The sequence below is a fragment of the Bos mutus genome, chromosome 7, assembly GCF_027580195.1.
Source record: "Bos mutus isolate GX-2022 chromosome 7, NWIPB_WYAK_1.1, whole genome shotgun sequence".
NCBI lineage: Eukaryota > Metazoa > Chordata > Mammalia > Artiodactyla > Bovidae > Bos > Bos mutus.
The window spans coordinates 70,662,373-70,676,936 of NC_091623.1; the positions used below are offsets into that span (position 1 = coordinate 70,662,373).

Consider the following 14,564-nt stretch of genomic DNA (forward strand, 5'->3'; position numbering starts at 1 on the left):
AGGGAAAACAGAGCCCCGTATTAGATACCACATGTGCCCTGATCTTGTACTTCCCAGAGTTCAGAACTGAGAGAAATAAATATTTGTTGTTTATAAGCCATCCAGTCTATGCTATTTCTGTTACCGCAGCCAGAATGAATGCAATACTAGGAGAGTTAAATCTTCATTTATTTCATAGTAGATTCTGCAGGAGGAAGGGAAGTCAATAATCACCAAAGAAGGGGAGTTCAGAAACCATCTCACACTCTCAAAGCGTCAAACAGTGGTTCCTAACCTAAGTATGTGTCAGAATCAACTGGGAAGTTTCTCTCAGTACCCACTGACAGGCCCCCACCCGCCGCCTCCCCGATTTACTGACTCAGTTTTAGGCGATTCTGATGCACATCTCTGGCTCAGAACTATTGTTTTTAGAATCTCATAGGTTACCAGGGATATGAGAATAGCACCCTTGACAAATATCACTAATTGGTCACCACACCCTTACTCACTGAGTCTATTCTAAAAGAACTGTGGTAAAATACACAACATAAAATTTACCATTTTAATCATTTTTTTTTTACAGTGGCAGAAAGTGCATTCACATCACTGTGCAACCACCATCATCACCATCCATCTTCAGAACTTTACCTTCCCCAACTGAAACCCACTAACTCCCCATCTCTCCCCACTCCCAGCCCCTGGCAACCACCACTCTATTTTCTGTTTCTAGGAGTATGACTATTCTAGACACCTCAAATAAGTGGAATCATACAGCAGTTGTCCTTTCGTGACTGGCTGACTTCACTTAGCATAATGTCTTCAAGATTTATCCATCTTGTAGCAGGTGTCAGAATTCCCTTCCTTTTTAAGGCTGAATAATCCACTGTATGTATAGACCACATTTTATCCATTCATCCATCAGTGGACACTTGGGTTGCTTCCACCTTTTGGTTATTGTGAAACTCATTTGTAACTTGGTTGTAGAAATAACTGTTCAAGTCCCTGCTTTCACTTTTTTCCTTTGGTATATATCCAGAAGCGGAATTGCTAGATCATATTGTAATTTTAATTTTTTAAAGAACTGCCATACTATTTTCCACAGAGTTTGCACCGTTTTACATTCCTACTAGCAACGTATAAGGGTTCCCAGGTCTCTGCATCCTTGCTGACATTTGTTATTTTCTGCTTGTTTTGGATAGTATCCACTCTGGTTGGTGAGTCAGAATCCTTACCTGAGCACTTTAGACAGCCATTATCAATTGACCAAGTTGACAAATGAGATAAAAGCCCTTTGTTGTTCCTAAACTGTGATCATAAGACTTACACACTTCTCAAAGTGAAGTGACTGAAGAATTTACCATGTGGTGATGGCCACAGTGCTGTTGGGATTGTATACACAGTCTGCTGTTTGAAATGGGGGAGAGGAGGAGGAGAAAGAAGAACACCAACAGAAAGGATATCGGGGCCGCCATATGTAAACCAGCCAGATGGCGGAGGTTAGGTCTGAGAAAGGCTCTGCGTGAAACAGCAATGGGCGGGCGGGAACCATTCTGAGACCAGCCCCAAGCAAAGCACCAAATCCAAGAACTGGGGGGTGAGGGAGTGTGAGGGCTGTCTCTATATCCTGGCGTAAGTGGTAAGAGGGCTTCTTTTCCTTCTCTTTATTCTCTTTTCTTCCCTGTACTCCTTACTTCTTTACTGGCTATGAATCCATGATATGAAAAATCCATCTTATAAAAATGGAGAAACAGAAGAATATATGTATACCAAATACTCAGTATTTGCTTGCATGTGGATGGGAATTTCTGAAAGTCCACAAATAAACCAAGTACAGTGGTGTCTCTAGGAAGGGAACTGGGAATCGAGGAGACAGGATGGGAGATTTTTCTTTTTATCTATCTTTTTATGAAAATTTTGACTGTGGAAATGCATTCCATCCTCTTTTCAACACGCATTTCTGAGCTGCTGAGACCAGGAAGTTCCAACTCCTTCCCAGACTCCCTTGAAGTTGGGGATCAAGAAGAAGCTTCTGCCAATTGCTTGTGCTTTCATGAGCAATACACAAGAAGATGGAAGTGGGTGAATACCATCATCCTGCTGCTCTGTGCTGTGGCTGCTGACAAGCAAGGCCATGGGTGTGAGAGGCAACCGCAGTGTAGGTGGTGACAGCTGGACACTTGTTCTTGTGCCCAGTCACCAGCTTCCTGGGTGCTGCCCTGAGGCAGTTATGGTGCTAACAGGTACCTCCTGAATCTATGTGCTGATCCCCAGATCACAACTACACGTGCTGTTTTGGACCTCAATACCTTCCATAGCAGCCTTTCTGCCCCTGAATTCCTTAAGACAGAGGTTGTAGCTTCCCTGGAAGGAGGGTACTGGAAATTGCTGGGGTATTCTGGAAATTGTGCCTAGAAGCACACAGGAGGTCATTCCCTGCATCCTTCTAGAAGATTCTGTAAGCACTGTTTCTTATGATTCCATTCTGCTTAAAACACCTACTGTAGCTGTGGTTTCTATTTCCTATAATGGAATTGAAATGAAATATGGCATAATAAACATTTAAATTAAATTAAAAATGAAAGTCATCACTAAAAAAGATTTTAATTCTCACAAAAGATTCCTTCAGTAGTGTGTTACCAATGATGGTTGATCTTTATATATATATTTTTAATTCTTACTATCTTGGCAAATAAATTATTTAATGCATATCTACTGGCTTAATAGGTGAGGTAATTTAACTTTTACCTTGTTGGATTAGAAATAAATGTTTATGTGACTATGGGAGAAGTGTGTGTGTGTGCATGTGTGAAAAAAGAAAAGACACAGCTTGTGTCTCCATTATAAGATCCTACCAGTAGAAGACATATTCAAATACTTTGGGTTCTTCATTTTTATTTAACTCAAAATAGCTAATAACAAAAACATTTAAAAACTATCTCCAACACTTGACTCTTCAGTCATTTTTGGTTGATGACACTTGATTATTCAGTTCTTACTTTCTTTCCCATGTTGTCACACATCTAGCATAAATACATCATCAAGAATTTGCAGCAAGCTTTAAACCTGTATGTTTAGAGCTTAGTCAAAAACCATGATTTACTTATTAGTTTTGAATTTAAATATTTTTCTCCTACACAGAAGCTTATTAAGCTAATAATCATAAATAGGCTATTAATTAGTTTTCAAGGAAATGCCCAAATACAGCACACATATACAGGCTGCATATATGCCTTTATCCTTTATTAGACAAAATCTGAATGTCTTTAAGATGTACAGTGGAGGTGCATCATAAACTCATTTAATTTGTATTAATACAAAATATGAGGTCAGGGAAAAGGAAATGATAAGCAATAAGGAAAATAACGATCAATCTGGCAACTATACCACCTATTCAATGAATGGATGCCCTTGAGTAAACCAAGATGAGTGTTGTCAATCTGGTGTTCCCGCAGTCACTGTCCGTTCACATTTATCTTTTATAGGGCAAGCATCTTGCAAGGCTAAGTATAATTCTAGTGTTTAAAGGCATGTGTTTCTTCTACAAAACAGTGCCTGAACAAACACCAACAACTTTAATTGGTCTTCAACCGTTATCTTCAACAGTTGTCTCTTCCAACACTGGAGAAAAAACTGGTTGTGGTGGATGGAGATTTCCAATATGGCACCATTCTAAAGGGCTTTCAAGGATAATCTTGAGACCCCCATTCTATCTTATGTGCTGACATTAGAAGCGAATCCCTGCAAATGATGCAACTCCACTGTAATGCAAATTAAAATGCCATGATTTTTAAAATGCCCTAGTATGGTCAGTATAATTTCATTTCCAGTTTAGTTCCTTCCTCACATTTAGCAGTGTGTTTCTGTAACGCTCTCCTGGTGCCAGCATTTCAGAATGTTATCTATCACTGGCTGAGGAAAAAATCTCACGATGAAAAGATTAGTGTGTCATAGAATCTGAACCAAAAAAGCTACCAAAGCTGATCAGTCTCACAATGATTCAGGGTAAGATTTTCAATTAGCAAATGGTGTGATTGAAGTGGAGAGGAACTGTTTTGCTACACTTGGAGGTCCCAAAGATCCTCTTTAGTCTTCTTTTCCCGGGGTTTCTAAATTGGCAGCTACATTCTACTTCTTAAACACTTGGCCTTAACCTGAGCGCTGCCCCAATTCGGTTTCTATTTTTAAAAGCACCATTCTAATGGAAATGTCCCTGCTCTGAATTAAGCTGGGACTGTGAATTTTACCACTAGCGAGAGAGCCGTTATGTCATAGAGTTTAGGTTAATTTGGTAGGTATCGATTTCCTTGACTATGACTTCGAAACCTGCTTCAGCTTCTTCTAGCCATGGAGGATTTCTACCTGGGCTGTAGATGAGGGTAAAATATCCCATGGAGAACTCCTTCAATAACCACATTTGGAAAATCTGAAAAACAAAAGGAAAACTGCTTTTCTTATGCACATCAATGAAACATACGTGCATTTTGCAGAACACAACAAGGTAAGGCCTAGGCATAACTTACGGGTGTGTATCGCCATACAGTTCGCCCTCGTTTCAGATGTGACATCAGACATGCTGTTTTGGCCTCGAGTCACTTAAGGGTACCACTGCGAGTTGCAGGAATGTGAGGCCAGATTTGTAGCTTATTGATTTAAGGGATGTTCTAATGGTTAATGCTGCCAGGCCCCAGCTCTTTATCTGAATGTTTTCTCACAAGGAAGATAGATTACACTGGCAATTCAATTTCTAACAAAATCTCAATATACTTGAAGGAATTCTAAGATTTCTACTGGGAATACTTTGCGGCAGTTTTTCCATTGTGGTTTACAGCTGCGTTTAGCCCAAGGTGTCTGGGATCTGCTTGTTCTATTACGCTAGTTTCTAGAGAGCAGGAGGACGGGAGCCTGTCTTCCTAATGTAAAAGGGCCAATCTCTGACAAAAGGCTCCCTTTGTCAAACTTGAAAAATCAGCTCCTTTTTTATAGGAGACACAAAGAAAATTCAGAGGTGTAGTTTCTGTTGTATCACATTTTAGTTATCAGAGTAAGACATGAATGGATAAATTGAACAGGGAACCAATCTATCACATCTATACATAATTATACCCAGGATTTACATAAATGTAGTTATTATATGAGGAAAGCAAGAGATCCCTAAGTATGTTCACCTTTAATTTAACCTGTACAGAGGACCCACTACATAAAACCACTTACAAGGGCATTGGACCTCATCAGGGGAACAGAGAGGCTCTTAGAGGAGAGAGCTTGGGAGAGGGAGCTGACCGGCTGTGAAGTCTGAGGCAGGTGGGTGCCCTGTGGAGTGTTCAGAGACCTGCATGGAGGCTAAGGTAGCAAGAGGAGTGGCCTCAGTGAGGGCAGGGGGACAATTCAAGCCTGCTAGGAAGGGACAGGAAATCTGGCTTCATCTGAAAAACAAGGAGAAGCTGTGGAGGGACGTTAAACAAAGTGAGACAGAAATTAATCGTTTTGAAAAGTTGTCTGTGGTTGACATTCAGACAGCAGTCAGGAGTAAGGTGGCAATGGATTTGATGGGATTAGTGAAGGATTTCACAACAGTACCTACCGAATAGGTCATTGTAAAAATCGGTGAATGAAACAAAGTGCTTGGACCTGAACTTGGCACAGGGTTCAGTTCAGTTCAGTCACTCAGTTGTGTCTGACTCTTTGCGACCCCAAGAACCACAGCATGCCAGGCCTCCCTGTCCATCACCAACTCCCAGAGTCCACCCAAACCCATGTCCATTGAGTCAGTGATGCCATCCAACCATCTGATCCTCTGTCCCAGCTATTATGACATACCAGGCACTGCCTAATTACTGGGTTTACAAATAACAGTGCTTGCCATGGAAGCACTGGAACTTACATGTTAGTCAGGGAGATAAGTGAATAAACAAACAAAATGTGTTTAGAAATATCTCTAATACACAAGCAATTAATTACTCCATGACCGCTTGAGTTACTCAGAAAACTGCCCTTGCCTTTGCTTCTGAGAGGTGATGAGAAGGAATGTGATTTAGGGTAGATTTTGTTGTTATTTTGTTGGTTTTCATTTATTTTTAGAAACATTTATTGTGAAGCTTATAAAAAAAAATAGTGAACAGGGTGGAGGGGCCCTTGGAGGTTACTCAAAAGGAGAATCAGCAAAGGTTCCCTGAAGTTGGACCTGAAAGAGGAGAAGGCCAACAATGTGTGAGAATGAGAAGAGGGTTCGAGAAAGAAGAAATGGCAAGCACCCTGAGGGGAGAGTTCACTACATCTGGGACCCAGGAAGAACTGTAGTGTGGCTGGATCAGTGTGTGAGGGCGTCCCAGCAGAAACATGAGCCAGGGCCAGCCCATGGAGGGCCATGTCAACCATGGCACGAGTCTGGGGCTCACAGAGAGGGTTCAGATGGAAAAATAATACTGTGACTCAACTGTACACTCAAGGTCATCAAGGCCACAGCAAGGAGGAGATTGTTCCAAAGAAAGTAAAAGTAGAACAGAGAGTCTAGGAGAGCCTTCAGGAGAGGGGCCAGAACCAGGAAGAAGAGCAGAAATGTGGGAAAGCCAAGGGGAGGTGGTGTTTGAAGACAGGGAACGTGGTCACCAGTGGCTAAAGCCAAGAGGTCAAGGAAGAGGAGGGCTGAGAAAGCCCACAGAGAGTAGTCACACAGCTGGCCCTGGGGACCTGGGCAAGAGTTATTAGGAATTCCCCAGAAAAACCTAAACAAAGGCCAAAAATCACATGCTAAGAGAATAATGCTTTATTTTTAGCATTTTAGAAGAGGACAGTGCTTAACTGCCAAAATTTTAAAGACAGACACTCCTCTGACTTTATGGGTCTCAGTGTCTGTGTGAAAGTATTTCCAGATTCTGCATCCTCTGGAAAAGTAACCTCAACATTTTGTTTTAAAGCCATACAATGTGAATATGTGACACAAGTAAAATTTATCTTTAAATTAAATGCTAAAGAACTGCAAGAATGCATCACTGGTATAATACCTCTAAGACAATAGGAATCTGATGTATGACATGGGTCCAGCCAAAGTTCCATGAAAGGAGATTTAGTGACTGGCTCTCTCACACCTGGTTCCATTCCTTACATCAAATTCATGATTTTCACTTACTCTCAAGCAGGAATTCCCCTTTGGTGCAAGTCACTCCACTACATCAACATTCTACCAATGATCCATACTTTATTACTCTTTCCAGCTTCGGACTTTTGCCCCTGATACTCCTTCCCAGAAAGTTCTGCCATTCTTCATGGTCAAGCCAAGTGCATAGCACATGCTACTTAACAACCTGGATGAATAGAGTTCAAAGACCACAAAATATCTTCCCTCTTCTAGATAGCAAACTGGCTACTAATCCACGATGATCACTCTACTCTCGACACTTTTCTAGGAATTTCAGTCCAAGGCACAAAATATCTGAGCAGAAACAATACCTGGGGAGAGTGCTTGTGGAACCATTATTAAAAGCAGAAAGACTACTTTATAAATCACTGCCCATGTACTCTAGACTAGGCTACATAGATATTTGTTAAATGTAACATCTTGTTAATATAATATCAACCTAACACACCAGGCATATTTGGTGCACATTAGAAGTAAATGCTAAAGAAAGGTAATTATTCCTCACTGAAAGAATTTTATAGGGAAAATACTATTACAAGACCATATGTGTATACTGTTGCACGACAAAAGGCAGCTTTCTTCTAGAAAGGTCCTCCACAGAGTGGGGCTGTGTCTGAGCCAGGCTTCTTTAAATGGACAGCAAGTGGTTGACTTGAGCACAAGAAAACAGTCCCTTCTCTCTTGCTGGGGATAAGGTCTTATTGCTAGAATGTAGGGAAGGTGTCCACAGATAATCTATTTATTGCTATTTAGCTGCTATGCTATTTAGTTACTCGCAGAAACAAAGGCTGCAAATCCACTATACGCAGAGAGCACAGAAGGAGAGATTAGGCAAAAAGAGATCCATGCTCCAGACCTGTGAAACCAGGCAAGTCAGGGACCTCCCTGAGATCCACTTTTCTCAAGATCCAACGATGATAACTGCCCTGCCAATTTCCTAAGGTGGTTAAGGAAATTAAATGAGACAATGTCTGAGAATATACTCACAAAGAGTTGAATATCGGAACACTTTGAGAGGGACTCTGAATAATTTAAATTTCTTGGCACAAAAAAAGGACTTGGGCTAAAATACGACATTACACTTAAATTAATCCCATATACTTAAACGTACAACCTTTTTATTTGACTGTCAAAGATGCTGTAATCTAAATGGAAAGGGAGACACATGCAATGTATATATATACACAGCTTTGGGAAAGAAGCATTGAAAAAAAAAAGGACCAGGGCCTTGGATTCAAACCCTACCTGGCATCTGGATAAAAACTGGCATAGTCTAAAATACCACCACCCCGCAAATTAATACCTTTACCTCCTTATCACTCTAATTCAAAACAGCCTGGAGAGAGAGGAAGAAAAATTACATTTCCTCCTGAAAGGCCTGCCCCAATTAAAATTCTGAATGTCTCTTACACCAAGAGCACTGGTTTATTGGCAGATTATTAAGCCCTGGACCAATGTCACTCTGTTAGACCTGTATTAAAAACGTGGTTTATGTGGTGCAGGGTCAGATCAGTAAAGAGCTGTTAGCAGATGACAGGTTTGATTACCGCTGGCTGCAGGCAAGACGTATGGATCCCTGAGGAACAGCAGCACCGGCTGGTGGGACAGTTTGCTGGAAAGGTCAAGAACAGGCATGTCAGCATCAGGGGACGACGGTAAACAGAAAACACTACAAACTAGCTTTGAGGGGATCAAACTGCTGTGCGGGGACATCTCAAGGTTCATGTATCTAACGGTGTGGGTGAATAATAGCAAGCAGAGCTGGAGGAGCAAATCACCAGCAGCACGCTCATCTTCCATTCATGTCTTTGTGGAATCGGAAGCAGATATACAATAAATCACTGATGCAAAGTGTTGTATTTTTTGAAATCTTGTAGTACGACTATTGATGAAATAGTATTCTTATTTCATGTATGAAACAACGTAGGGTTTTATTCCTCCACCCTTAAATAGAACTGGCTACTTCTGTAACTTCCCATCAAAGATCTGTCATTTTAAAACGAATTTTCTACCAAAGATTTTAAAGAAAATCTTGACTTGAAACAATTAGATGATGATAATGAAACACTTAATAAAACCACAGTCCTCTTCTCGGTTTGTATAACTCCTGATTGGTATTTGTTCTTACCTTGACTCTTCAGATTCTGTCTCATCAAAAGATCTAAATTTTTTTGAAAAGAAAAAGACAATAAAAGCTGGGTCAGTGCTTATGCTAACAAAGGAAGATACAGCTAGTATTCTTAGAGCTCTAAATTGGCAGACATGTTGAGAAAGAGACTGGTATTTTCACAGAGTCACAGCATGGCTGATGCCTCCTCCTAAGGAATCCTAAGATGATAATATTCTTATATTTCAGTTTTCCTGAAGAAGATCACTCAAAAATCCTACAGTTTTGCTTTTGGACTTATATAATGGAGAAAAGACTTCACTCACTTCATTCCTACTACTTCTTAAAAATACATAACCACATATGAAGCCCAACTTCCCAGCAAATGCACCAAGCTGAAACAGGAATACACCAGCCATGTACGTGATTTGGTGAGTGGGGTATATGGTTCTTGTTCTGAGGTGACTGAAAAGTGGCCCTGAGTGAATGCCGCCAGTGAGGGAGCTGTGACAAGTCTCAGTGGCTTCTCAAACAGCAGATGGCTGGGGTTTAACATGCCTTTGGGTGGGGTTAGCTTAAACATCTTGTAGCTAGTGTGGGTCCTTCAGGCAGGTCTGGAGACAGCAAGAAAATGGCTCCAACACTCTCCCCAACTTGGATCTGCAGAGAGTCTGTGACGATGGAGTTCCGAATGAATAGATCTAATATGTCAGGGGTGTTGCTGATGGCCTTTGGAGGTCAGATCATCACAGGTGCCCAGAGCTGAGTGAGTGGCTTGGTTTAGAGTTAACTCTTTGGAAGAACTTTTCTTGACTGTTGATAATATCAAATGTCTGGTTTCTTGGTAGAGAGAGATTAGGATATGCAGCTCTGCATTCAGAAGTTCTTGAGGGAGGCAGTGGGGAGGCAGGGAAAGAGTTTATGCCAGAGGCCTGGGCTCTGCCAGCTACAAGGCAGGAGATTTGGGGAAAGGCACTTTATTCCTGTGGCTCAGTTTGCTCAACTATAAAATGAAGGGAGTTGGGTAAAATCATTTTTAAGATCATTTATAGCTTTAAACTTACATGAATAAATGTGTCAAGGGGATATAGACTTTGCCCAGGTATCCACAAATAAACATGTGCTGTGCTTAGTTGCTCAGTCATGTCCGACTCTTTGTGACCCCATGGACCATAGCCCACCGGGCTCCTGTCCATGGGGATTCTCCAGGCAAGAATACTGGAGTGGGTTGCCATGCCCTCCTTCAGGGGATCTTCCCAACCCAAGGATCGAACCCAGGTCTCCCGCATTTCAGGCGGATTTATCATCCGGGCCACCAGGGAAGTCCAAAAATACAGGAGTGGGTAGCCTATCCCTTCTTCCCGACCCCAGACTCAAGCTAGGGTCTCCTGTATTGCAGGCAGATTCTTTACCAGCTGAGCCACCGGGGAAGCCCACAAATAAACATATCAGTTCTTGAACAGGCTATTGAGAGCCATAATTCCCACCATGTAACATCATTCCATGTAACAGAATAATTTAAAAAGTCAATTCCTCAAGTCCAAACCCGAGTTAGTTGGTCCTTTGGCCACAATATGGAGATGAGGACTCAAGAGCAATTCCTTTGACTACGAGTAGGGGGCGAGCGAGTGCTGTCCCAAGCCAGAAGAATGGGTGTGCCCAGGCTGGCCCTTCTGGCATCATTAGGGTTATTTGTTAGGCCAATAAGTGTTTGCAAAGTAACTTAATGTCCAATAGGTAAACAACAACTCTTACCCATAACTCTCTGTCTTTGGTAGAGAGGGCAAATGTCGCACATTTAGGAAATCAAGAAACAGCTTGGGAAGTTCTTCATTTTCCAGAATGACAGCCTGTGAAAGTAGAAAACAATTAAGAAAGTGAAGTTTGCTAGACAATCAATCAAATACACTATTCTGAAAAGTCATAACCACCCATCAAAGTTCTTACCAGCATTATTACTCAAAAGTGAAATGAGAGTGGTGCCTATTTCACCCACCAAGAATTCAGGCCAATACACATGCTATTCGGTGTCAGCAAATGCTCCATTTTATCTATTCCTTCACTTAACCAGCATTTACAGAGCATTTTCTATACTTTAGATGCTGACTAGGGGGCAAGACAGCTGGGTACCAGGTAGACACAGTTCCCTGCCTTCAAGGAGGTTCTAATCCAGAGTACTTCAAAACCTGGGAACACCAACAATACTGCAAAGACAGTTTCATCAAGTCTTCTTTATTTAGTGATGAAACGGTTTGACTGTGTGTGTATGTGTGTGTGTGTGTGTGTGTGTATGTATCTATAAGAGGCCACAATTGTTCAGGAAATGTTATACATGTTTTTTTTAACTAGAAGATTTAGTCAAGATCTTTTAGCTATTACCTATTTCAGCAACAGGATCAACTGACATTTATTGCTATTTGGACAGCTCCACTTAAAGGGTCAGTAACAATTTTACCACTAAGTGTAAATCAGTGTATATACTGAAAAAAAAAATCTATAGAGTTCTTCCATTTAGGGAGCTCTGCTAAATAGCTGCCATAATGGCATAACTATGTCAGTTCTCAGATACCCAAATTATGCAATTTCCAGGAGGGATCGAATAGAGAACTGTAAGAGTGCATTTTCATATATATTTATTTTTGAAAGGGTCTGCCAGAGAAATGATTGCACCTCCCTCCCCTGCTTTTTTTAAAAAAAAACGAAGACCATGGGAAAAGCATCATACATTGTGCAATCATTTCTAAAATTAATATAACTATTTTAAGGGTCATTTTTACCATGGCTTTTTTTTTACCCTAATACATACACTATTTAAAAAACAATGAGAATTGATGGTGAAATGTCATCACACAGCTGATCAGGAATAGCTACGCAAGGTGATGCAAAACGTATATAACAAATGACAAAAGACCAAACTGCATGTATCTTGTATACACATAATTCTACATAATGTATTGTTTTTAGTTATGATTTAAATCTGGAGCTGCCCCATTTCTCACCATGTTTTGGAATTCTGTTACCCAGTTCTGCTGCTGTTGCTGCTAAGTCACTTCAGTCGTGTCCAACTCTGTGTGACCCCATGGACGGCAGCCCACCAGGCTCCCCCGTCCCTGGGATTCTCCAGGCAAGAACACTGGAGTGGGTTGCCATTTCCTTCTCCAATGCATGAGAGTGAAAAGTGAAAGTGAAGTCGCTCAGTCGTGTCTGACTCTTAGCGACCCCATGGACTACAGCCTACCAGGCTCCTCCATCCATGGGATTTTCCAGGCAAGAGTACTGGAGTGGGGTGCCATTGCCTTTTCTGATACTTTATTCATTAAACAAATATTTACTGAGCACCTATTATGTTAGGCACTGGGATATGACAATGAATATTATGTGTCCAGTGGAGTGTGGACTGGTGTAGAAAATTGGTGATAAACAAGTAAACACAAACACACATGACTTAATCTTGCCTTAGAATATAGTGACACAGGGTCTGCATCCTCTGAATACTTTTGCATCCATCCATTTCCCCACCCGCTCATCCATCCATTCATCTTTCTCAAATGTTTACTCTTTTCTTGATTATAAAGTAGAAAAATGAAAAATTGACAAAATGGAGAGAAAAAAAACAGGTCCTTTATTCAGAGGCATACTTCTATTACTATTTCCGTTAGTTTCCTTCAATTCATTTGACCTCCATCTAAATGTTTATCTAACTGAGGACATTTTGGGGGGTACTCAGAAGGTCATTATTTCAGTGCCCAGAAATAAAAGATTTCAGGAATCATGATACATGTGTGGTTCTAAGGAATTTCTGCCATAATACAAGATGCAATGATTATCTACTTGTTTGTAGATATTTGTTTAAGAAGATGATATACTTATTTGAATAATAAAGCTTCATGTTGTAACAAACACAGAGCTGTTCACCTTGGTGATAGTTTTAATTATGTGAACAAGTGGTAGCTTTCAGATTAAAAAAACACACACACACAACAGGGGAGTGGGTAACCCTTCTTATCTCCACCCCCACCTTTTAAAATAAATTAAATCAATAACAAGTGTGGGACACTTTTAATGACCTGAACTACTTAATTTCCAGGATCTTTAGACACGTCATCCATCACTGTAGTATGCAGGAAGACATCTCCTGAGTGTTCAGGGGGTTACTTTCATTTTATTAATGCAAGATTTAGGGAATTTTAACAAGGTGAATTGTTTATTTGCCTTGACAGATTGGCTTACAATGCACTGGGTACATCTACAGCATGATCATTAATGACAAAAGACAGGCAAAAAGCTGTTTACACTGCAACACCAAGACAGGAATTAATCCTGCTCACCCTCCCTGAACAGAGTACTCCAAATAGATGGTCACACAGTTTTAGGTCAGATATACTGGGGTAAAAAGAAAAGAGAAGACTTTAGAAATTTGTGAGCATTTTATTTAAATGTTCACTGTGCTGTGCTTAGTCGTTCAGTTGAGTCTGACTCTTTGCTATGCCATGGACTGTAGCCCACCACACTTCTCTGTCCATTGGATTCTCCAGGCAAGAATACTGGAGTGGGTTGCCATGCCCTCCTCCAGGGGATCTTCCTGACCCAGGGATCAAACCCAGGTCTCCCACATTGCAGGCAAATTCTTTATCATCTGAGCCACCAGGGAAGCTGAATAGCCTCAAATAAAGTTTTCCATAAAACAATGACCAATGTGGATTTCAGGATTTACAGTTTTAAGAAAGCAGCACTGGGCAGTTAGTTAAGCATTCAGTTATGTGGAGGGAGTATTCCCTAAACTCTGCTAAGTCTTGTAAGAAAACAATAGTTAAGTCCAAAGATAGAATAGAGTAGAACTAATTTAATAAAATATGTATAAGTGAAACGACTGTCATCAGTTAGTACAGAGATGCAGAAGAGCAGCTGAGCTCAACCAAATCTTATGGCTCAGAAACACATGACTTCATTCCATGAGAGACCCATCAGTGAAGAAGGGCCTCATGACCTATTTCATTTAAATATTCCTCAGTTTCTCAAAAAGCTGCTGCTCAAGAAGAATCACTCCTTCTTGATTTTGCATCCTGGGCCATTCCACATGCTTGGGACCCCAGTCTGGTCTAGATCACCAGAACAATTCACTAGGTAAGCTCTTACTAAAAGTATATATTATATAAAAAAAAAACCCACTCCTTCCTGATGCTGGATCCTAGGCCATTCCACATGCTTGGGACCCCAGTCTGGTCTAAATCATCAAACAGTTCACCAGATAAGCTCTTAACTAATATATATATATCCCATGGATGGAGGAGCTTGGTGGGCTACAGTCCATGGGATTGCAAAGAGTCAGACACAACTGAGTGA

General features: G+C 40.9%; 1 protein-coding gene across 1 annotated transcript in view; it reads right to left on the bottom strand.

Moving 5' to 3' along the window:
• Positions 1–3,204: 3,204 nt before the first annotated feature.
• Positions 3,205–14,564, bottom strand: part of SNX24 (sorting nexin 24) — a 178,379-nt gene continuing 167,019 nt past the window's right edge. Inside the window, exons 4-7 of the mRNA XM_070374084.1 lie at positions 10,977–11,071; positions 9,243–9,275; positions 8,662–8,726; positions 3,205–4,402 (exon numbers count right to left, since the gene is read on the bottom strand). Coding sequence (XP_070230185.1) covers positions 4,335–4,402; positions 8,662–8,726; positions 9,243–9,275; positions 10,977–11,071 — 261 coding nt within the window. The 3' untranslated portion in view covers positions 3,205–4,334. The remainder of the gene's footprint in view (positions 4,403–8,661; positions 8,727–9,242; positions 9,276–10,976; positions 11,072–14,564) is intronic.